This window comes from Eurypyga helias, unplaced genomic scaffold (assembly GCF_000690775.1).
Source record: "Eurypyga helias isolate BGI_N326 unplaced genomic scaffold, ASM69077v1 scaffold16389, whole genome shotgun sequence".
NCBI lineage: Eukaryota > Metazoa > Chordata > Aves > Eurypygiformes > Eurypygidae > Eurypyga > Eurypyga helias.
Genome location: NW_010271784.1, coordinates 20296 through 45143, shown reverse-complemented (window position 1 = coordinate 45143; position 24848 = coordinate 20296). Strand labels below are relative to the sequence as shown.

The 24848-nt window shown below is 41.5% G+C and overlaps 1 protein-coding gene across 1 annotated transcript in view; it reads left to right on the top strand.

Moving 5' to 3' along the window:
• Nucleotides 1-104: 104 nt before the first annotated feature.
• MAPK12 (mitogen-activated protein kinase 12) overlaps nt 105-24848 on the top strand; it is a gene marked incomplete at its 5' end in the record, with an annotated part of 39687 nt that continues 14943 nt past the window's right edge. The window contains 3 exons of the mRNA XM_010158934.1: nt 105-234; nt 10202-10260; nt 17088-17199. Coding sequence (XP_010157236.1) covers nt 105-234; nt 10202-10260; nt 17088-17199 — 301 coding nt within the window. The remainder of the gene's footprint in view (nt 235-10201; nt 10261-17087; nt 17200-24848) is intronic.

Below are 24848 nucleotides of genomic sequence, written 5' to 3'. Positions count from 1 at the left end.
CACGGGGAGGCCACGGGCTGGGCAGCGCCGGGCAGGGTGCGGCCGCTCCCCAGCCCGGCTTGGAGCCGGTCTTTGCTCACCAAACTCTTCCTTTTCCCCGAAAGCTCTGCTGTTGATGGAAGAAGTGGTACCAAAGTGGCCATTAAGAAGTTGTACCGCCCGTTTCAGTCCGAACTCTTTGCCAAACGAGCCTACCGAGAGCTGCGCCTCCTGAAGCACATGAAGCACGAAAACGTGAGTTGGGGCGTTGGCAGGTATCCCCCAGGGCCGCAGTTCACACACCCTAAAAACAGAAAATCACGCGGAGTTGGACGAGGCAGATGTGTGGCTGCATGGTATTCGTGAGTCTTTGAGCAAGACCTGCGTGTCTGTCTTTTGTCTGTCTGTCCATTATCTGCAAACATCGGTTTGCACACACTAGAATATCCTGTGGGAAACGCCAGATCGTTTCCACGTAGGAAAGGTTGGGTGGGGAAGGTTAGGACCACGGTGGAATTTGTGCTCAGAGCTAGTAAGAGAGATTGAAGACAGTCTCCATCACTGCATTCCTGTGAGGTGCAGAGCAGGGGTCTGTGGTGCCCGCATCCCTTTGTTTCTGAACTTGGGTGAAGATGGCTGTGGTACACGTGCGTGTCTTTGGGGAGCAGGTAGGGTTTTCCTTTTTTTTTTTTATCGTTCGTGAAGCATTTGAAAGTTTTGGGTTTGTCCTAATGTGAAACAGGAAAAGTTTGTGAATGACTAAATAAATTGTTTTCCTGGGAAGTGGAAAATAGGATACAGAGCTCTGCGCAGATTCCCACGTGATGTTAGAGAAGTGTTGAACATGTCATTGAGATAAAAGATGCTTAGTCGCAGCAATGCTTAATGGTTTAAGAAAAAAAATGAGGAGATATCTGTGTGAAAACAGTTACTGTGGAATCAAAGCACGGGCTCCAGAGAAGAAGGGTCCCAGGGTGGGCTTGGAGGATCATAGTAGTGGCTTTAAATGTTGTTCATCAGAAATGCATGTGAAAAAAAGGAGAATTTGGAGGGATTTGTTAAAATGATGCATAAGAATCTGGTTTAAAATGTTAATAACGTAGAATATAGCTTAATTCCTATGGCCTTCAAGGAAAGCAAAGAAAGCAAGGATAAGAGAAACTGGTAATAACAATAGCCAGTCATTGCCATTTAATGTTAGGGTGTTAACATTGTGAGTACCAGCAGTATCCAGGTTCATTCTGAAGAATAATCTGTGGGATGTCTTGACTGTCCAGAAAAAACCAGACCTTTCTATAGGCTTAAGAACCTGTTAACATTTTAGTCTGAGTCTTTTACTACATTTGATCCCCTTACCTGATCCCTTTGAGGTAAGTGCTTCTTAACCACTGCTGTATATGTTAAAGAGTTAACGTTTCCAGGGAATTTGTGTGTCATGCATGGGCTTTCATACTTTAAGCATTTTCTTTACTGAACATTTGGGAGCAGAGCAGCTTGTGCAGTTGCCAAGCTCCTAACTGTGTCCAGAATTTTGAGATTATTTTTCTTCCATTTCCCAGAATAATCTGTTGGGTAGCATTTTCCACTCCTGGTGGTTTTTATGTGGTGTATGCCCTTCAGGATAATACTCAGCAACCCCTCCATGGACTCGTTTGATAATTAAAGAGTCTAGAAGAAAATGCTCACTGGGGAATGTGAGTACAATCTGAAAAAGTTACAAATCAATATGCATGAAGGAAGGGAATAATTTACAGTTTTAGGAAACAGTTTGGGACACAGGAAGAAGAATCTGGTCTACAGACTAAGGAAAAGTTTTACCATGAATTACGGCATCTACTCATTAGAGAACAAAGACTGAATAAATGATCCCACAAGGATTTGTGGGCACCGTAGAGGCAGAAGCTGACTACTCCACCCATCCACGATGAGGCTGACAGGGCAGCACATCCCATCAAGAGAATTTCCATCCACCATCCCAGCCTCACACCCTTCGGTCAGTTGTTTTGCCCACAGTGATTTAGGAATAGCAACAACGCCCTTCAGGATTTCTAGTCCCCGTGCTGATCTCAGGATACTGCTTTAGCCACTCCACCCATCCAAAATTAAACCAGAGTGGCAGTGTCACTCCTCATCAGGATTTTCAGCCTCTCATTTGACCCACCACCATTCTGTCAAAGACCCTTTTCTGCATATTTCCACCGAGGGATGGTTTTGCAGGCAGACAGCAATGTCCTTTCCTGTTCACATCAGCAGTCTGTGGTGTGCCATACACACCTTTAATGGTACGTACAGTAGTGGCAGGACAGCTGTCTGTTCTCTGTCATTACCCTCGTGGCTTCCGTGGGTCTGGCTGTGGAGTTTTGAATGGGACCCACTCACATGGGTGCCTATCTCCTTATAACAGGAATCAGTAGAATAGAACAGTGATTAAAGTATCTTTCCTGATTTTTTCTGTTGGCCAATATGTTACAGCATTCTTCTTTGAAATAGCAGTTATCTTTTTTTCTGGCTGTATTATAACAAAACTGCTATTAAAAATTAATAAAACAGAAGTAATTGTTTCAAAGACCACAATAAAATAGCGATGCCACTGTTACCTGTCTTGGGTGTTGGTAATCTCAGTATCTAAAGGAGGTGTTGTGTGATAGGTGGTCTAACAGTACTGCCACAATGGATTAGACTTGGGATGTTGTTGCAACATTGCACTAGTCTGCCAGTACAAATTTTGATCTTGCTTTTTTCCTTCTTCAGGTTATAAACTATATCAAGGTTCTGTTTATGTGATAGTTAAAATTACATCTGATTAAAATTACATCTGAAAACACTCCTCTGATCTGTTTTTCTTTTAAAATTACTTCTGTAATCATGATGCATTTGATGTTGGATTACATGAAAAGTGTGATGTTTTGTTTGTTTCACCATGATTACCTTTCGATGGACCATCTCTGCCCTTCATGGCTTTGGGGGCAGTGTTGTGTTAAGCATGTAGCAATATATTGTCATAGCTTATTTAACCTTATGCTGTATTCAGGATGATGGGAGAAATTGTAATGGTCTGACACTTTGTGTTATAAATAGCACCTCTGGTCCTCCATTAAGGTAGCAGAAGATACCATTAAACCCATGTCACAGTGATGTAATTCATCAGCATTTCATGCTTCAGTGAAGAAAATGGAGGAAAACTTATGCTTAATACTCTGGATGACCTCCATTGTAGACCCTTTGAGGAATACGCTAATCTCCTTAATCTGGAAGGGTTGTAGGATGACCAGGACTCCTGTAAAAACAAACATGGGAGTCATTCTACTGAATTTTACTGGAATTGTATTTTACCTGGTAAGGAACCTAAGTCATGGGTTAATTTGCTTGTCTGTTCAGGCATTTTCAGGAGAAGGCTGGCGTGGCCATCTTTCATTATACATGCTAGACCTTTGTTCTCCCAAATGGCACTCAAGTGGGATGTTACTTAAATGTAGCGAGGAATATGTCTGTGTAATTGTGCAAACTCGGTAGCATGGCATTTCTCATCAACCCTTTGCAAACAAATCCAGAGCAGAAATGGTGTTGAGGACCATGGGGCAGAGTCTGTGCGTGAAGAGGGTGAGACCTGACTGTTAGGAGATAAATCACTGTCTTTAATGGCACCTGTATCCTTGTTTTTTAGTAGGCCTTTCAATTTGAGAGGATCTGGGATGTTCACAAACATCATAATCCACTGCTGCTGCCTAAGAAGCTGTCTAACGCAGATCAGTTCCTCAGACATTGCCAAAAAGAAAAGTTAGTTTGCAGTGGGATAACGCTGCCAGATCACCGTGTAGCTGCATAAACAGATACTCTGCCACCAGAGTGGGGTTGGTGTGAAAATGAGGAATAAAAGCAACTTAGGCAGAATGAAGAAAGCACTGTTTTGGGGTGAGGTTTTATCTTCATTTATTCATGCTAGCTTGAAGTATTCATCCCACTACAGCCCTAGCAGCTCTTGATTATTTCTTGGGCATCTGCTGCATCTTGCAGAGAAGAACGGACTGTTTACCTTTCGAAAGTTTTTTTCAGTGGTGCTGCTTTTGTTCCCTGCTTCTTTCAGTTTGAGTTCAGTTAAAGTGAGGACCCTTAAAACTATCTATTATGGCTCTTATTTAAAACCAAAACCAGTGAAAATATGACCAGTGTGCTAACCTTGGCCCTGGCTTTGGCTCAAACATTTGCATAGCTCTGCATTCGTGTGTTCTTCTGAAGCTAATGGAGATGTCTTTATGAAGAGCTAAACAGAGAGCAGTAAGCAGAGGTGCAGAACTCTTAGTTTGATTTGGCAAATAACTTGGATTTTATTGTACATTTGGACTGGAAGCGACCCCGTGATACCCACTTTTGTTGGAACAACTGCATAGTGACTTGCACTGGTCCAGTCCCTGTGCTCTTTTCACCTCCCAGTTTGCTAACAGCAGTTTTGAAGTTGCCAGGAGGAGTGCCAAATAGCTGGCAAGGAGAGATGGCACTGGAGGGGGAGAGAAAAGCAGCGGCTCGTGCCGATGTCTTGTGTTGGAACAGTGTGGATTTTGGGAAAGTGTGGTGTATGCATATACCTATGTGTACATGTAAGCACATACAGTAATTCAGACCCAGTTCTACTAACTTAAATTCTGAATGTGTTTCTGGCATAAAATTTTTAACAAATGCATGTTAAAAGTTTCTTGGGTCAGTTAATATTCTACAGATGTTTTCTCTTCCTGGAAACCCTCTATGTAAGAGGCAACTGCAGTATTTGTTTAAAGGTACTCTATATTACGCTCTCATTCATTGCTCTGAGCGGAAATTATTCTCTGGTGTATTCCCACATCTGAAGACCAGTGTGTGTTTCGCATTATGAGAACCATGTTGATTTTTCTTTTCCCCCTTTTAGTAGGATCTTGTGTATCCACCAGACACCAAATTGTCTCTATCTCTACAGTTACGTTTCTGAGGATGATACAGGCCTTCACTTTTAGGTTGGCTAATATTTAATTCTGTTGACTCCTTTATTTAGGAAAAAACATTGGGCTTTTTATTTACAGCTACACAGCATCAACCAAGGTAGGAGTTTGTTGAAGAGAAAATAGTGGGGCACTGTGTGTTCCTGCCTGAGAAAAACTTAAATCTGTCACCCTTTGCAGTTCATGAGCATTGCAAGAGTAACAGCCTCTGTGGTGTACAAAATCAGACCAAGAAGGGAGCTGTAGATGCCTTTACGGATGAAGGCATGCTCACTGTGTTTAGAAGAGGTTTCCTGCAGCAAGTCCCACAGAACTGACCCAGCTAAGAATTCGTGTCCTTTGGGTACACAAGTGCCAGTAAAGTGCAATTCAGGAATCCTGGCTGGCAGTGGCAAATGGGTACTTACGAAAGCAAACATACAGTTATAACTGGATGGTTTATTGCTGTCAAAAGGTTGTGGGGGAAAAATGCTCCTGGCCACTTTTCTGCAGTCTGAAAGCTTATCACAGCTAGGGAGGTAACAGGACACCAGTCACTTATTTTGGTATTCAAAAGCCAATAAATCAACATAGTGGTCTTGGTTGTCACTTCTTTGTTTTCACAAACCTGCCTAAGAGATGTTTTACCTAGGCTGGGCTTCAGCTGACAGCCATTTATTCACACCCCAGCCTTGGGTGCTAATAAAGCCAACTGATTAGCCTCATCCAGTAAATGAAAATAAGACAGCACTGAAACCCAAACCTTCTCATTGGATTGCCATCCAATCCAGAGATCTGTCTGTCTGCAGGATTTGGATCTGTCCAGTGTTACGTATGGGTCCTTTGAAAGAAGAATGTGTTGACCCTCGTGGGTACGGCGTGTGCCCGCCGGTGTGCCGGCTAGCAGGAGAAAGGAAAGGAGCACTCTGTCCATCCGCAGCATCCCTTGTGTCACGTAGCAGTAATTAATGACTGTGGCACAAGCCTTGTGCGTGGATAGTTAAATATATTGAGACTTCTTGGTGTAATAAAAGGATGCAGGTGCCATGTGATGTGGAACAGTGCAGGAACATGAAGTTGAAGCTAACCCTGCAGAAAAATTAATGCAGCATAATATGTAGTTCAGCGTACCCCAGCAGGGATCTCTCTTAAAAAATGTACTTGTGTTTGTAGCCTGAGTGCCAAAGCCACTCAACTTCACTGTGTTTTCATGCGTAACATCTGCAAGAGAAAGCAGTGCTTAATGTGTAAGACATAACCTACATTATTTATTAATTTATACAAGATCCAAGTCTTTCGTTGATGTGCTGCAGCTTACATGAGAAACACCTTAACAGAAACGCAGTGGAACGGTCCTTGAATAGAAGTCACCCAGTACATGAAGGTGCAGGGGAGGGCAGAGATGAGGAGCTCTTAGCTGTTGTTACACTGCTGGAGTAACATTTGGAAAAGGAGGGGAAGGAAAGGGCAGAAACCACTTTGCTAGTGCAAAGCTGTTATTTGTTTGTTGATAGTAGTTAAAGTTGGTCAGGGTGACCAGTGTAAATGCTTTTGGGAGGATGGGTAATAGGGATAAGAAGGGCTGGAGACACTGCCACCCACCCCACACTGGCTTCATGGGGAAGAGACACAATCAACAAAGTAAATATACGGAGTAAAAGCATACCTGTGGAAAACAAGTTAGACCAGTAGACTGGTAGCTTTGCTGCTGCTGTGGTTTTGCTTTGCAGGGAGATGGGAGAGACACAGTATTTCACCTGAGATAGAACCAAGGAAGGTACTTCAGTGGAGACTGCAGAAATCCAGGTTGTTTTTCAGTCAGATGGGAGGTAGGAAAAAAGGTGCATCCTTTGTGGGCTAATTCATTTGAGAAGCTGCCTTTTGGCAGAGTTAGTGGGGAGACAGATGAGACCCTGAAAGGGCCGTGCTGCTGATGGTTTCTACAGATGCTTTTCATTGCCTTTGCAGTGTCCTGGGTTCGTTCCTTGGCTGCGCTTCCATCTCTGATAGTATCAGTAATTGTGCTGAATTAACACCAAAAATAGATCTACAGAAGGTTCCACAGATACCTCTGTTACATTTCAGATGGGCCACACTGAAAAATAAATTACTCTTGTAATTGTTTTACGGTAGCTTACTTTTGTGCTGGGACATTAAGTATTGTAAAGGGTATTTTTATAGATTATGTAATTGAGAGCATTTTAGACAGACACAGGATTTTCCATGATATTATGAAGGAGTTCCCTGCACTTTGTCCAGTTCTTTTCCTGAAGAAGTAGACGGAGTTGTATCTTCCTCGGAGGATTTATTCTATCCTCCTACCTCCTTGTGCTTAACACATCTGCAGAAAGCTGTGATCTAAATGGAAATACTGTTGACTCTGTTCCAGTACAGGAAGATCATCCCAAAGTGCAGCTATTAAATGAAGATCACTGAGGAAAAGGAAATGGGTCCCTCACTTGATTTTTAAACGGATTAATTAATAGCATTTCTTACCAATTTGGACACTAAAATGGATTTCAGGATTTTTAGAAAGTTTACTTTGTAAAGCAAGAGAAAGTAGTATTGTGAAATCCTTGGCACGTTAAAAGAGCGTTCGAGTTTATTATTTCCAGTTCCCCTCAGCGGGAGCTGAGTGATGCTCTTGGTGGTATCCTTCACTGCAGCCATGGTAAGCTTGTCCCTGCGAGTCTGCAACCTTACCTCGGAGGTAATGTGTATTGTATATCAGGGAGTATGTGGTAACAACCAGGAACTGCGTTTACTTAAATGGAGAAGCAGTAAAATGCTAGTGAAGTACATTAGGTGTGGTTTGGGGCTGGTATGCTCTTTATGGAAATGTGTTTCAAACGTGTTTTCACAGTGGACACCTGATAATGCCTTGGAGCACAGGTGGATGCAGTGCAGCAGCCACACTATTTCCTCCTCTGCTGTGTCCCTTGTTTTTATTGTGGTGTCCCTGTGTCCGTCGCTGCTGCATTCAGGTGTGATGGGGTTTGTCTTCTTACGTTTCTGGCTTAGGTAAATGAAGGCATGGAAATACCTTCTTGAGGAGAACAAGCAGGACTTCTGAAAAAGTGGGGTGGAAAGATACCCATACTGGAGAAGATTAATGTTAAAATGTTGACTTCCTTCTTTTTAATGCTGAGATGTGTGGAGAGCACACAACTCTTCTGGCTGTGTATGCTCTGTGTGTGTGTGTACACACTCTCTTAGGGCATGCCTGTAGCTGCATTATGCTCCATTGTTGTCACGTACCTCTTCCTAACTCCTCTCTCCTCCCTTTCTCTCCCAGCCTCCACACAGAAATGGAAAGCTGTATGTAAAACTGCCATTAAAAAAAAAAAAAATCTTCCAGTAATGTTAGCAATGTTAGTTCCTTCAAATAATGACAACATCCTTCTTGGGTTTAATTACTGCTTTATGATAGTTATATTATTCTTATTTAATTAGTTTCATACAACAATCCTCAGGAAAATATTGCTAGTCGGTTTTTTTCAAAGATATATGTGGCCACAGAGGAAAAGAATTGTAATTTTCTCTCTTTGTATTTATAAGTTCTTCTGCCTTGTTCATTTTTATGATATTTTGTTAATCCAGGCTAACAGTAGTAGTTCCCCTTGAATGTGGAAAAGATAAAAATACATGCAGTAGGGATTTCATCACAGTTGGAGATTTTAATTTAAACCTTTAAATAAAGGAAGCCGTCTTTCCACACTTGGATTATTTTCCTGCATTTCTGCTTCTCCTTACTTTCGCATACTTTTTTAAAGAACCCTGTTTTATGGAGCAATTAAGACATAGTGGTAATGTCCAAAATCCATCTTGATTGTTATCAAAATGGATTTTGCAGTCATAGAATCACAGAATCATAGAATCACAGAATGGTTTGGGTTGGAAGGGACCTTAAAGATCATCTAGTTCCAACCCCCCTGCCATGGGCAGGGACACCTTGCACTAGACCAGGTTGCTCAAAGCCACATCCAGCCTGGCCTTGAAGACATCCAGGGATGGGGCATCCACAACATCTCTGGGCAACCTGTTCCAGTGCCTCACCACCCTCTCTGTGAAGAATTTCTTCCTGACATCTAATCTAATCAGTCCTCCTTTTAGTACTTTGATAACATCAGACAATGTACTATGCCATTACCCTTGGGGTCTTTCTTGCAGCTTCTAATCTTTTACGTTTTTAGCTTAATATATAATCTGATGTCCTTGAATTGTATGGCCATGGAGATAGGTCTGAACAAGGTTATAAAGGTTATTAGTCTTTCATCTTGCTTTTCAGCAAGGCCTGCACACCCCTATTCACACAGCAGCCTGCACCTGGGAAACACCACGAGCAGTCTAGGGCCTCGGAGTCTTCCTCTGAGCAGACAGAAACGGTCGTGAATGAGCAGTAGAAGTAGAAAAGAAGGAACTGTAAAAGCCTGTGCTGTTTAGGCACTACTTGGATTAAGCCTCATCCATGCTGAGGTCTGGCTTTAGACAATTCCAGCTGCATCTGTTGGAGCAGCGAGTTCTGTATATTCAGTTTTCTGGTGTTTAATGGGCTTGAGAGAAGCGTTGGCAGTTACCATAATGCATCTAGTCAGTTGGTATAGTTCTGCTGAAAACCATGCCAGTAGGAAAAACTGTGGTGGGAAATCTGTTTTACTACTTTTTTATTTCTCTGTTGAGTGATAGAATGCTTTTGTTTGACAAAAAATACTCTTAAGGAGAACCTAAGGTATAAGCCATAGTAAATCATAGTAGGCTCTTGATAATTTACTCTTTTTATAAAAATGGTTTTGTCTTAGTTCATGTACCTAAATTACCCTGTTACTGAAATTAGAAGACATTTAAAGTGTTCTTCATTGTCAGGCAGCAGGCCCAGCTAGCTGAATAGCACTTATGTCTGCTTCAGGTTATAAACTGATTTGGCTGGTTTATTTTTGACACCTCAGTGGTTCAAGTTAAAAGACATTCTCTCCTCTTACATAAAACTGTTAACCTCTGAACTTTCTGTTCAAGGAAATACTTTTTTTTTTTTCCCCCCTTCTTTTCTATCACAGCATTGAACAGCCCTCAGAGTTATAAAATTCAACACATAACAAATCCTGGTGTTGCTAGGCACTGCTTTAGGTATTCTTTCTCCTATCTTAATGCCTGTAGCTAATGTCTCACTATGGAAATGTTTTTGATTATATCTTTTCACTTATTATTCAGTTTGGGATTTTGTTGTGTTAAATCAGTATTGATCCCCATTTGTGTTCTCTCTCCCTTATTTTTAGGTAATTGGAATATTGGATGTGTTCACACCAGATGTAACACCGGAGAAGTTTAATGACTTGTAAGTTCTGAGTTGTTTGTGCGGGAGGAAGGTTAGGTGTTTTTTTAAATGGAAAATTCCAAAATTGTCACTTCATGGATTTTTTTCTGAATTTTGTCTTAATATAACTCTTATGTGCAACTTCAAAATGGGTAGGCTGAGGTTTTCAGATTGTCATTAGAACTGGTTACCTATCTTGTAAGGTGTGTACTACTTTCAGTCCTTCATAAATGGCAGTTTGGTGGATTCCCTAACCCACCTTTGAAGTACTGATTCCTCACCCCAAGGACAGGTTGTCCACACGATGAGACAATTCTTAGCTCAAATAAGTAGGCTGAAAATGATGCCTGCTGCACAACTCTGCTACACATCTCTGGTGTGATCCATCCTAATTTGAGGATTAATTCAAAACTGCTGATACTGCTGAATTTTTTAGTGGTTGTCTGCACTGTGGTTTGTTGTACTCCCTGACTGGTTTCCCAGTCCAGTGGTCCAAACAGCACACAATATAGATCGTTTCTAGCATGATGCATGTACATCTCCCTGACCTTTTGGCAGCATCTCAGACACAAGATAGTTAGCATGTCTGTTGTTCTGCTTGTGGATCCTGCTGCAATTCTTGTGAATTAGAGTCACTGGAGAAACAGTGGTCAGAAGTCCTGGTGGGCTTAATGTAGATTTCATGTTGCATTCATAGAACTGTTCTTGATTTCATCTAATGTAGCTGTGTTTCAAAAACAACCTGGCGTATTTATATGTTAACAAAGAAAGCTATTGTGGATTTACAGGAAAATGTAGAAAATGAAGTAGAGAAAACATGGACTGTGTGTTCATATACATCATTTGGACCAAAATGATCATTGAGCCTAACAGGATGTTGTCCATATTGCCTATTGTGCTAGCATTTTATATGGCATATGTAATAACATGTGCGTGTATATGATTAGCATTCAAACACTGTGTTTTAAATGGGACCCTAAAATCATCCTTTCAAGTTTTGGAGGTTGTTTTGCCTCCACACACCTCCACACTCCTGCATTAGGCCGCCATTCACAATTACATCCCCCTTTAGTTAGGTTAGTGCTAGACCAAAATTTCTCAAAATAGGTCTGGGTTCCATTGTGGTTTTGCCACTCCCACTGGTACCACTGTAGTGTGTTTTTTGCTAGTAGTGTTATCTCATTGGCAGCTTAAAAACAGGTCACCAAAGAACTTATCCTACTGCATCACAACCTTCCCCTGTATGGTCTTTATATGAACATGTTACCCAAGTATTGTTAGTAAGCTTTACATGTGTTTGATTCCATCTTCCTCGGTATTTATAGCAATTGTAAGGACGGCAGTAGGGGTCAGAGCAGTCAAATCCTAGAGAAAATGTCCATTCACAATCACTTTTTCCCATTTGCACTCTGTTGTCTCTCGTCCGATTAAGGTAATAAATGCCCTTCCCAGCAAAACGAAGTCACCAGGCGTCGCTGTCCTTGGTCCAGAACTCAGTTCCCTCATGAACTGTACTTAGCTTGCTGACCCACCGTTTGGGTTGCACCAGGTGGGCTATCCATGGCCAATCTTCAAATCCTCCTGGGCTTCCACACACGTAGCAGTTAGTAAGGTTAAATGAGTTTGCTGTTTCCTATCCTAGAGTCACAAATCTGTTCTCCCAACTTACGCCTTGGTCACAAAGGCAGCATGGCATCAGCGATGTCGTCATCATGATCAGAGCACAAGCCGGGACAACAGTCTTTGGAAATAGTTTTAAGGCAGAGGTGTCCTCTTCCGCACCGGCCTTCATATCCAGGTACACGGATAGTATCCTCTCCCGAATGGCCCGTTGTGGTAGACAGGTAAATTTAGTGTTGCAGCACCTGTAAGATAAAATTCTGTACCATCTAGTTATTCTCGTAAATAACATTTAGTGGCAGGGACATATTCCCACTTTTCTTGCCCGTGCCTCATGATCGGAATTGTATTGTCTTTTCCCGTGGCTATCACTTCAGCTGGTTCGGGAGGGCTGTTGGACCCACACTTTTGCCCCACTGTTGAGGCCAGTAGATCCAAATCCTTTATTGCCATGAACAGTGGTAATTTGGGGTGGATCCCCTTTCTTTACCACTATTTTCAAAATTAGCAATTCTGCCACTCTGTTATGAGGTTGAATAATTAAATCTTGTTCACCATTATTTAATAAAATTGCTTTAATTTCTCCTTGATAATCTACATCAACCACTCCTCCGCAGCAGTACAAACATATTTACATCCTTGGTCCTGGGGTAGAAGTCCAATGTAATCCATTTGCCAAATTTGTCCTAGCAATTTTCCTCTCCCCAGTTGTCCTTTCACAGTGTTTGGCACCAGGCTTTTGTGAGTGTTTTGGCACACGGCGCATTGGGCGATTATAGTTTTGATCATATCAAGTGACATTGTTATGTCATGTTTTTGAGCCCGCCTGTAAGTAGCTTCTTCTCCGAGGTGCCCACGTTTTTGGTGCGCCCATTTCACCAAGCCTTCATGATCCTCCTTCTGAGGGATTTCCAATCTGGCTTGGGAAATCTTTGCCCAGTTGTCTGCAGCAGAGTTATAGAGTCGTTCTAAGGTGTCTGCGTTACTGCGAGCATCGACATGAAGTACAGTCACCCAAATATTTTCCCACAGTTCCTTTCCCCAGGCTTCTTTGGAATGTATTTTCCAATTTTTGGCTATACATGTTGGCAACCAGGTAGATAACTCATTAGCTACTGACCAAGAATCAGCGTATAGATGGCATTCTCCCAAGTCGTCTTGTTTATTATGCCGAATCATTTCTCTAGTCTTTTTCCAAGGATACAGGTCAGAGTATGGCTTCCAATCCTCCTTCTCTCCTGGAACAGCTGATCCACTCACAGGGGGCCCTCCATGAGCAGATGTGAAGTCCCGTTGAGGCTCCAGAGGAGGTGCCATAGGCTGAGTTGCTCCTGGATCTCTTGCCTTGGAATTCTGCACTTTCTTGTTGGGTTTGGTCAGCCCCCGCTGTTTATATATTCTTCACAATTCGTTAGTTGGCACACCATCAATCTTACCATGGGGTATGCCGTCTTTCAATAAAGCCGTAAACATTTCCTTCTGAGAGATATGGGTTTTGTTACTCTTAGAACTGTCTCAGTTATCTTGGTTTCCTGCACTTCCTCGGAGGCCCCATTCCCCAAGGTCACCTAACTGCTATATTTTCTCAATTACTTTATCAGGGAGGTTTCTTGTCTCATTAAGCAGGAGAGTCAATCACATTTTTATATGCTGGTGGGGCAGTCTTAATCAGTCTATTCCTCATTGTAATAGACAAGGCATTCTGCATCAGGGCATCAGCATCCTCTAGGAAGACGGCCCGTTTCATCCCTTTTTCCTTAATTTGTTGTATACGATCCCGCAGAGTGTACCACTGACACTTGGACCCTGGCCAGTCATTTTCTGTGGCGTACTTGATGTTACATCCCCGAGTGGCCAAGGGTAACAAACTAGTGTCTTAGTCGTTATTTCTAAATGCATCTTGCACAGAAGTGTCTGAACTTAAAACTTCTTAGAATTGCCTGCATCCAGAGTAACCCCTGATGCTCCCTGATTGTGTAAACGTACCATCCAGGAAAGCAGTGGTTCCCCTGGCCTTTGTTTAAACTGTTCACTTCTATCATTTAGTTCATGCTGAGTAAAATCCTCTACCACATCCTTACTCACCTGTTGCCCATCAGCATCCCACTCTAGCTTCCGTCTTCGCACTGGTCTCGCACCTACAGATTCATCAGGGGGATCAGCCTCGTCAGAATCCGTAGAATCCCAAATATCTCCGTCCCGTTTATCGGGATTCCTCTGCAAGCCTGCTTCTGCGATCGCTGGGCACACTTTCTTATGATTCACTCATCCCCTCCTCTTCTTATATTTCTGTTGCACAACCCACACTGCAGCCTTTTCAGCTACAGTCTGATAAGCATCCAACTTATCAGCAAGTGACTTATTTTGGCACTGTAACATTGCAACTTGGTTCCGCAAATCGCACATCTGTCGCTCCATGTGGGAGCCTTTTAACAATTGCTCTTTCTGTTGGTGCTGTTTCGGATATGCCATTAACAAAATCCATCCCCATCTTCCCAAACCCACAACTTCTTTTCCTTTTTGAATAGGTGTTTGTTTTTTTTTTTTTTTAATAGCTTTTAACACATCCAGTGGCTCAGCTTCTTTCAGCCGACTTTCCCATGGCTCGCGTGGTCCTCCGACCTTAGCCCGCTTAAGGGCCAGTGAACGATAGGGAGGGTCGTCCCATCCAGGAATTTCAGACAGGGCTGATACAGTCTGTTTAGTTTTAAAAAATTAAATTTTGCCAGATCTTGTTCGTGACACCAATTTTGTTTTGCCAGTTGATGGAGTCAATGGAAAGGACACAGATGCCAATAAAAAGAATAGACTGACTTTACTGTCTATTTCATAGTAATACAAAACCAAGATAATGCATGTAGCTAATAAGATAAGCCTATTATGCCCGGGTCTAAGCAGCAAAGAAAATAAGTGACACTACACAAAATTAGCAATAGTGATTAAGAAAGATACATCACCAATTGCCCTAATACTTTACCATTATCCGGATCCACAGTCGCTGGGGAGCCCCAGTTGCAGCGTGGATTTGGAGAACCTGGCAATCGGGAGGTCTTACGCAGTGTGTCCACTCGTAGGTGAGGTCTCCAAAGTCGCTGCAAGAGAGTCCAGCTTTTATACCGTTGAATAAACAACTTTGGAAATTTCAAGCACGGAAACATCTGGCGTCCCCCTCCCTGCTGGATTCCACCCAAAGTCTGGCCAGGGCCCAGGGAGGAACCCAAAGAAGTGTCTATATCTATTTTGGCTTTGACCATGGATTTCTTAACAAGTCTAGATGTCTGGTTTCATATCTTTACAACTAACCTCGAAATAGCAACAGAGCTGTCTGGTGGTTACTGGTGCCTAATAAGCGTTACAGCAAAGCTTTACAGATCAGCAGCAAATATCCTCCTTAGCTTATTTGAGGATTCCAGCTGTGGATTATAAATACATTTTTAGTAATAGAAGTAAGTTTGCAAAGTTTTAAGTGGTAGATAAAGTGTTAAAAGTGAGATGATAGAGTTTGAGCCCACTGTTGTCCTGTTCCAATGTGTGGCTCATAAACGAGCACAATTTGAACTTCCACACTCAGATAGGTGTGGGTTTTCCCTCTCTTACATTGTTTTTTGTCTCCACCCACCTAGACCTCTTTCTGGCTGTAGGAGATTTGAAGTCATCAATTTGTACACATAGTAAATTGTGCATAGGTAAAAGTACAGTTGTCTTTGTTCTTCTCATCCTGTTCTTTGCAGTGCTTAATGGTTATGTATTGTTTCAAACTTTGCCTATTCACACAAATCACTACCCATCCAGAGCCTTGGGTTTTGTACAGGTGGTGGCAAACAAGCAAAATCCTGATGAATGCTTGAAGGTCCCTACCAGCAGTAAAAGCTGTGTAGTTATTTCTCTGTTTCTCTTGCCTCATCTCTTTCTAACTCTGGGGTTTTTTTCTAGAACAGTCACTAAAGATTTTTTTTACTGCTCATTCCATCTATTTATGACCTCTGGGAAAATGTATTTAGTAAGTCTGAGTTAGGAGAGAACTTCATATGCTTTTAACAATCAGGAACAGCAACAAAGAAGTTAAACTCCATTTTCTAAGTCACTTGGTCTCTTGATGGGAAACATTTGGTGTGTTATATCGGGGGAGAGAGAAGAAATGTCATTCTCTTCCCCATATTTGCTCTGTCCTTATATACTCACGGAAATAAATTGCTCATCTTTTGTATCCAAAGGATAGTGAATTTGCCTGTAAATACTGGGCCTGGGAGCCTGAGACCTGATCCTCAAGTTGTGGCGAAATAAATGTTTGGTACCTGGGAAACATTGAAAATATTACCTATAACTCCTATATGACTTTATATTCAATTTCTGTGCTTTTTATGGTTAAAAGTCTAACAGAATAAATGAAGTTTTCATACAGGTTTAATAGTAGCAGAATTATAATTTGCATATTTTAACCAAAGAAAACCTGTTTAAGTCTAAATAATAAAATTTGTAGCTATGAAACAATGATCACATCTAATTCTTCCCTTCATGAAGCTGCATCTGCTCATCTTCATAAGAAGAGGAAAAACGATGGCTTTATCCTGAGGTGCCAGACATGGCAGGCTCTGTGTTCAGACCTGGCTTTAAGGACAGACTGTGAAGGATGAGCTTACTACAAGCAATGTAAAGATTAGCACTGAAATGCCAGCTGGGCGTTCTCATGCTTTCTGTTGCTGGTGTCCCTCATCAGCACTAAGTGCTGATCCCAGTTTATGATCCCAGATGAAAATGAATGGAATTTATTGTTGCCTCCTAGTTTGATCAACTCTACTTGTGTTGTATCTGACCTTGTCTATTTGAATGAACTGTCTAGGTACTTTGGTTGCTGATAGTTCACTCATGGTTGTGAAATACATAGCACTGAGTGAATGCCTTTGTTTTCTGTGTAGGTGTCTTTGAAATATCACATGGCTCTTGGTTAGGTTCTTTCGAACTAGTTCAGAATCTGCATTCATCTTGATAACTAGCAACTTTCCATAACCAATGACAACAGGGTTAGGCAATACCTCTTTATGACAATCAAAATAGATAAAACCAGAGAAACTTGGAGGGCAGGGGGATGATGATCGAATTGTTTGGTGAATGGAATGATCTGTAATTTAATATTGTCAGGAACTATAACATGCAGTTATGTTTCAATTAATTTGACAAATTAAAGTTATTCTGTCCTTTTTCCTTTCCTTTTTTTTTTTTTTTTAAAGCTACCTTGTCATGCCATTTATGGGAACAGATTTGAGTAAGATAATGAAGCATGAGAAACTAACTGAAGACCGAATCCAGTTCCTGGTTTATCAGATGTTGAAAGGCTTAAAGGTTTGCCACTTTTATTATTATTTTTGTTTTCATCATCTTTTTTCCTAGTAAACCATTATGGAGAGCTATAAATACTCATCATTTGATAGCAGGATAAAATTCATCTCACCTCATCTAGTAAAAGTAATGGCATTCTGCATAGCAGGTTTGTGATGACAAATGTTACCTGGGGATTTTTTTTGTATGATGGTTTTGTCTGTGACTTTTTTCCAAGCAAAAAGAAATTCAAGATCTATATAATACATTGATCTAGGATGACTTTTTTTTTTTCCTTATTTGAGTACACCATAATGTCCCTGCTTTGATTTTTAGTTGCCGCCTTTCCCAGTAGTTGATTCTGGTGCCTCCTTGCCACACCTCTTACTGTGACTAGTTGGAGGGTGTAGAGACTGAGGATGAAACCAGTGCTAAGTTCAGAGGCAGGACCTGACCCCTCAGTTATGTCATCAGCTTCAAATTTCTCTAATTTGAAAATTTTTCCATGGCTTACCAATACTGGTCTGATAGACTGTTGCTAAGGCACTCTGTACCCAACCTGCTCTAAGTGTATCTTTCTGTGCTCTTCTGAAGAGCATATATGCATTTATGTGTGTGTTATATACATATAGATCTGCCTGAGGGGTGTGCAGATACGTGTGCGTGTATTTATACCATACCTGTATGTGTGATATATATCTACATATAGATATGCGTGTATATATATAGTTATGGTATATCTGTACCATACGTATCTGTCAACCTACAGGTGTGGTATTTTGGGGTTAAAGTCTGACCCTGAGAGGGATTCTGAGCCCTGTTGACTCCTAGTGCTCACACTGGTTCTGGGAAGTGTTCAGGGACCACGGCAAATGTCAGTTTGGTCCCTGTGTGTTAAAAGCCCTGTTCTGCAAAGTACTAAAGCTTATTGCTAAATTTAAGTAGGTAAGTCACTGGGATTATTTATATATTGAAATAAGTTTCTGAGCCAGATGCATGAATGTTTTCTGTGATATTTAAAAGTATGTGTCCTTTGTGTAGCATGCATGTAGAGTTAAAGAGTCTCTGAAGTCTCCAAGTCTGGGACAGCTTTGACAAAGAGAAGGACTGTGGAATTTAGTGACAAATCTGAGTGGGAATTGGCTGAGAGGAGCACAGGTAAATCACTTACAAGCCCAAACTAACAGGCACCTGAGTTAAACAGCTGTGAAATAGGTCAGAACGGAGTCCACTGAAAGAAAATAACTTTTTAATGCCTTTTAACAGACTTGTGAGATTGGAAGTGACCTCTGGAGACTGTGTAGTCCAACATCCCTGCACAAAGCGAGGTCAAACTGAGCAGGCTGCTCAGCAGATTGTGCAATTGGGTTTTGAGAGTCTCCAAGTATGGAAACTCTACAGCCTCTCGGGGCATCCTGTTTCAGGGTTCAATCTCCCTTACAGCAAAATAAGTTTTTCATATGTTAAAATGGAAATTCTTGTGTTTCAGGTTTGCCTGTTGCCTCTTGTCCTTTCACTGGGCGCTACTTAGGAGTATCTGGTTCTGTCTTCTTTACTGCTTCCATCAAGTATTTATGCATGTTGATAAGATGCACCGTGAGCTTTTTCCCAGCTAAAAAATGCTGATTGTCTCAGTTTCTCCTCCTGTATCAGATGCATCAGTCCCATAATCATCTTCATGGAGCTTCACTTGATTTGCTTGAGTGTCTCTCTTTAACTGGGAAGCCCAGCGCTGGACACAGCACTCCAGGTGTGTCTCACCAGAGCTGAGAAGAGGGCCAGGATCATCTCCCTCAAGTTGCTGGCAATCCTCTACCAAATGCAGGAGGGTTTTAGTTATCTTTGCTGCAAGGGCACATTGCTTACATTCAGCTTGTCCATCAGGACCTCCACGTCCTTTTCTGCCAACCCCCAGTCTGTATTGGTGCATGGGATTATTCCTTTCCCGGTGCAGGGTTTTGTTGAATTTTGGTGGGTTCCTGTCAGTCCGTTCCTCCAGCCAGTGGATACCTCCATCTCTGCACACTTGGACAGTGTCTTTCCTGCTGGGTGACCTGACTCTGCTTCCACCTCATGTACGCTTCCTTTTCATGTGTCAGTTTCCCTAGGAGCTCTTTGTTCATCATGCAGGCCTCTTGCCACCTTAACTTGATTTTTGTCTTCTAGTGTCTGCTTTTTGTAATGTGCTGGAATTTTACACTGTGAAATTATGGAAGGATTCGTAATAGGATAGAAGGGACCATTCAGATTTGTCTAGTTTTGAACTGTGTAGAAAAGCTTCATCTTGTAGCTTTTCCAGAAAGTTGTGAGGATGGCATCTAGGGAAGAATAATAGTTTAATTGCACTTGAACAGAAAATATAACCAGATTCCATCCTTAAGTTAGTTGTTGGGCTTCTTCATGATTCTTTTTTTTATTTTTCTTCAGAGAATAACCCTGAGTGAAAAGCCAGTTAAGCCTAACTGTTAATCCCCCACTCTTTCTCAGAAATAATGTTTATATTCCTATCTCTTTGGATCTTACACTTCTGTGGACTGCAAAGCCAACAGCGGTAGCAAAACAACATACTTTTGAATTTGACTGACTCTCACAAAGAGGATTCTAAATGTATTAGCTGTTATATACTTTGTATGGTTTTCTTCCTTATCTTTTTGCTAAATACTGTTTATTATCGCTACTGCTTTTTTCCTTTATTTGGCTTTTAAAAAATGAACGAGGCTTATTAAAGTTCATATGTTACAACACAAAAAGAAGATACTCCTTAAACTCCCTGTCCATCTATAACCTACATTAATGTGATATGAAAATGCTTCTCAATCAAGATTGGTACTGCAGCTCTTAAATTACAGTGTCTGCTTTTGGGGTGTTCAAAACTTTATAATAAAAATGATATTACTTCTTTATTATTTTTTAATTTTGGTGACACAATTCCAGGAGAAGAAAAACCTTGACCTAGCTCTGCACGCTTCAGCCAGGCTGTCCTTCAGGGATGGCTGTTTAACTCCCTTTGCTGCTCTGGAGATGCAGGTCGTAATGAGGCTGTGGAATGGCACTGTCTGGAATTGCATGTCGTTCCTTGGCTGTTGCTTGCACCGTACAATTTTCGTTTTATGGTCCTGTGCCTGCAACATACAATGTATGGGCAGACTTTCCTCTGCGCTCATACAGCAATAAGTGGAGTCAGCGTGCTGGAAGGTGTGTTGCATAGGGATGTGCTTGTGGAGTGGAAATACAGAACTGGTTTTGATACAGGAAGGTCTGGCACATCCATCAGGATACAGATTCTTCCAGATCTGTATTTGCTTTGCCAAACACTATTAAAAATAACTAATATCGCAGGACAGCATTCTGTTCCTGGACAAGAACATCAGGAACACCATACCCAGTATTCCTTTGTCTCTCGGTACTTAACAGGTACAGAAGGGGAAGTAAATTGTTTTGCTGCCATCACAAAACTTAGGAACTATACTTAGTTGTTGAGTCCTGCATTATTAATTTGTCTTTGACCCTACTTCAGATTTTTTTGGTCTTAAGTCAGTAGATTTTCACTCACACAGCCTTTTACGTACACTAAGTAATTATCCTTTTTATTCTACAGCTGTGCATTTAAATGCTGTTAATTCGCATTTTCCAAATGCAGAAGCTGAAGCCAGGTTTGGAGAAATGGGCTTTATTTAAACCAGATGGAAGTAACTTCCAATCTGGGCTTTGAATGTGGAGCTACAATTTCAGTTCTGCAGTTGGTTCCCTAATTACAAAGCCATGTAAGCGTTTTCCTAGTGTTTTCTCAAGGACCATATAAGTGGAGTGGCCTGTTTTGTTGCAGGTAACTCTCTGGGAAACAGGTTTCCAGCAGAGTCATGCTATTCACAGAGATGAAAAACAGCATTTGGGCTAATTTTATAGGCAAGCAATATATGAACTATAAAAAAATTAGCTTGAGTTGAGTTTAGTGGAAAGGATGAATTATTAATTCAATTCCAGTGAAATGGCTTAGACACGTATTTTGGTCCTGTTGGCCTAGATTATCTCAGAGAGGCCAATAACTCTATTGGAGTGTGTGAGGCTTGAAGGTTGAAGTCTGTTGGGTCAGTAAATGTGGGAGGCAGGTGGAGGACCTGTGCATGGTTGATACAGACCTAAAGTAAACAGAACAGGACTTTAAGGAGGATGTATCGCATTTATGGGGCAAGGTTTTGGTAGTAAAGGGCTGCAGGGGTGGCTTCTGTGAGAAGACAGCAGAAGTTGCACCCATGAACACTCCCAGCCAGCTCCAAAACTGTATAAACCTGTCCTCTACTGTCTAAACCTGAGCCCATCAGCAGCATTCATGGCACCTCCATGATAACATATGTAAGGAGTGGTTAAAAAAAAGCCGCACAGCAGCTGTGAAAGAGGAGTGAGCATATGTGAGGGAAACAACTCTTCAGACAACCCAGGTCAGTGTGGAGAAGGAGAGGGAGGAGGTGCTCCAGGCGCTGGAGCAGAGATTCCCTGGCAGCCCGTGGTGCAGACTGTGGTGATGCCGGCTGTGCCCCTGCAGCCATGGAGCATAGCTACCTCAGGATAACCAGCAGGAAATAAGACGTTATTCAGCTACTAGACTCTAATGTTTTGTCATTTCCTATTGCATAGTAAACATTTGAGAACCATCTTTAATGTATCTGTTCCATTACATTTTGGATTCTTCTTGAACCAATTCATCCAGCCGCAATGCTACATCTAGTTGGAAATATCTTCAAGAAGTAGGGTTGGTCCAGTGCTTGAGGGACATTCTTGCAGCACCATCCAAGCTAGGAAGTGGGTTAAGCTGAAATCGGTATTGACAGCTTGCAGAGGAAAAAGGAACGGCTTAGTAATTCATTTTTTCTTTTACAGATATCAGTAAGTTAGCTGTTTAAGAAAGGATCTGCCAAGTCTTGCATGAAAATCTTTTGCTTTTTAAGGTCTACTCTATCTGGATTAAAGACAGCCCATCTGTGTTTACTTAGAGTGCTTTTTTGAGGGATGGGAGGAACAGAGCATACACTTAGCAGTGCTCAGGTGAGGCATTATAAGGGAAGAATACTTACAACACCTGGGAAGGAGGAATATGCAAGGCTGTAGATCACTGTTCTAAAACTCTTTCAACTTCCCAAGCTTAGCCTCTCATTTTTATAATGCCTTTTTTTTTCCCTCCCACCTTTTAACTTCGATGGACTCTATTTTGGGGTGGCTTTTTTGGTGTCATAGATGTTACCTGCAATACATGTTTGTCCTTTGTGTGAAGCACATAAACACTTTATGGTATCTGTATTTATATTTGGTCAAAGGCAGGAAGGCTGTTTGTCACTTCTGTCACATTGCACACTTCTATTGTAACAACCTGTTTATATGTGACAGTTAAATGCATGTTAAGAAATCTCTGCATGAGTGCTTTATTGTGAAGGCATGAAAGAGATTTTTGCTAAGTCCCCAAGTCCTTTCTTTGCAGACTTCATTTCTGCATGCTACCTGTAGGCTGTTTCTGGATTGGCTGTATACTGATGTGCTCAACAGGCTTGATTTAATATGTATAGATATAAATTGAGGTAAATAGAAAGTTCATACTGAGTTCAGGAAGATTTGTATCAAGCCCTCAGATCTTTGCTCAGTAAGCCTATACAGTCCTTGTTTGTCAGATTTTGTTCTTGCTGTTTTTCTGTTGTCTTTCTATAGAGAATGAAATACTCATTTTCTTTCTTTGGTGAGCACTTACCAGAATTTAACTTAATCTGTGGTAGGAAAAACTGATGTGATTTGACACCACTTAGAAACAGCGATGTGCCTCTCCTTTGTCTGCTTCCCAGTCAGGCTTTAGTCTGGCATTAAATTTTACTTAAATATGAGTCTGCAACTTGGAAGGGCTTCCATCGTTTTTTTGTTTGACAGAAAAGCTGTGTATTGTCAAAGAGTACAGAAGGCAAGCTGAACATAAATGTCTTTATGTGGGTGGAAAGTGGCTGGAGCTTCCAGCGCTTGCAGTTTTGGGTCCCTTTCCTGTGGGAGTGCCAGTTGGGCTCCTGTTCCCAGAGGTCTGGGGAGATGGGTGGCAGTCCTCTTTCTTTATTTGTACAGTATTTGAGGAGGGGCAGCTAGCTCTTGGGCCACACAAACACCTGTTCAAGCTTCTTTTGCCATGCTCATGGTAATACTTGCTCTAGTTTCTCTCCTTTTATCATCTCTATTCACTGTCTTTTGTTCACATTTATGTTGTTCTTTCTGCTTTTCTCTTTTTCCCTTCCCCCTCTCACCCATTTCCTCTTCAATTTTTACTTCCCTGCCAAGTCACTCATTTTCATTGTGCGTGCTGCCTTGAATACTTTCTCCTGAGTCTTTTCTAATTCCCTTTTGATTAGCTTTTCATTTTGTGTAGGGATTGCATATGCAGACAAGAATGCTTAGAATTTAGACAACTGCTGGATAGCTGCCTAGCACAATCTGAAGCTTGTCTTCCAGTACCTGAAGGGGCCTACAAGGAAGCTGGGGGGGACGGGGGACTTTTTACAAGGGTCTGTAATGGCAGGACAAGGGGCAATGGGTTTAGATTGAAAGCAGGGAGGTTTAGATTAGATATCAGGAAGAAATTCTTCACGGAGAGGGTGGTGAGGCACTGGAACAGGTTGCCCAGAGAAGCTGTGGATGCCCCATCCCTGGATGTCTTCAAGGCCAGGCTGGATGAGGCTTTGAGCAACCTGGTCTAGTGGAACAGGAGGTTTGCACTAAATGATCTTCGATGGTCCCTGCCAACCGAAACCATTCTGTGATTCTGTGATTTATACATGCTACCAACACTTGTCTTCAGGATAATGCACAGAGCTCCTGTGCTCCAAGGCACTTTGCTCACATTAACTGGAGTCTTAAATCAAATATTGTTCAGGTGAAGTGGTAATAACATTGTGAAGGATCTATCTGCTCTGGTGTGGGTATTTTTGCCATGTTAAGAGTGAAAAATCTGTCAATAAATGGATAGTTCAATGAGGACAATCAGTAGGAATAGAATCCCATTTCAGAAAGCTATTGAGCTCAAATGGAAAATTTTCTGAACGAATACTGACATATTTCCCATGCTGCTACCTGCCAGTAGATAATAAAATGCAGTTAAAAAAATACTGCTATTGTTAAAGAAACTGCAGGACAGCACCGGTATTTTAGTTAATAGAAGGGCTGATATGTACATTAGGCACCAAGAATAAGTGTGATTTTGTGTAATATCAGTAGTCTTAAGAAGTGTTTAGAAAAATAAGAGTTCTCCTCAAATATTAACATGATTTTGGTGCTGTGAACACTCATAAAACCTCAGTGGGGTGAGAACGCCAGCAAAACCACGATCTTCCCCCAAACAGGTACAATTAACTAAAATTCTGAAGGGTGCAGTCCTTTTATTTCCTGATTCTATGTGCCACATTCTTAGGTGCAGAAATTCTTTGGTCTGCTTCTTATTTTCTTGCTGTGTACAATCATACCAGCAAAAATAGCTTTTAGAATATTTTAAGCATCAGCTTTGGAAAATCAAGAGGCTTCAGTCAGAAGGCAGTGAAATGATTTGGAAAGCAAGTAGTCATTGTGATATCCTTGAGGAAGATAGTTATTGGCAAAAGCTGTCTGCTTTTTCTTCATTTATTGGGAGTCCAACTACTTACAGATACATTTCT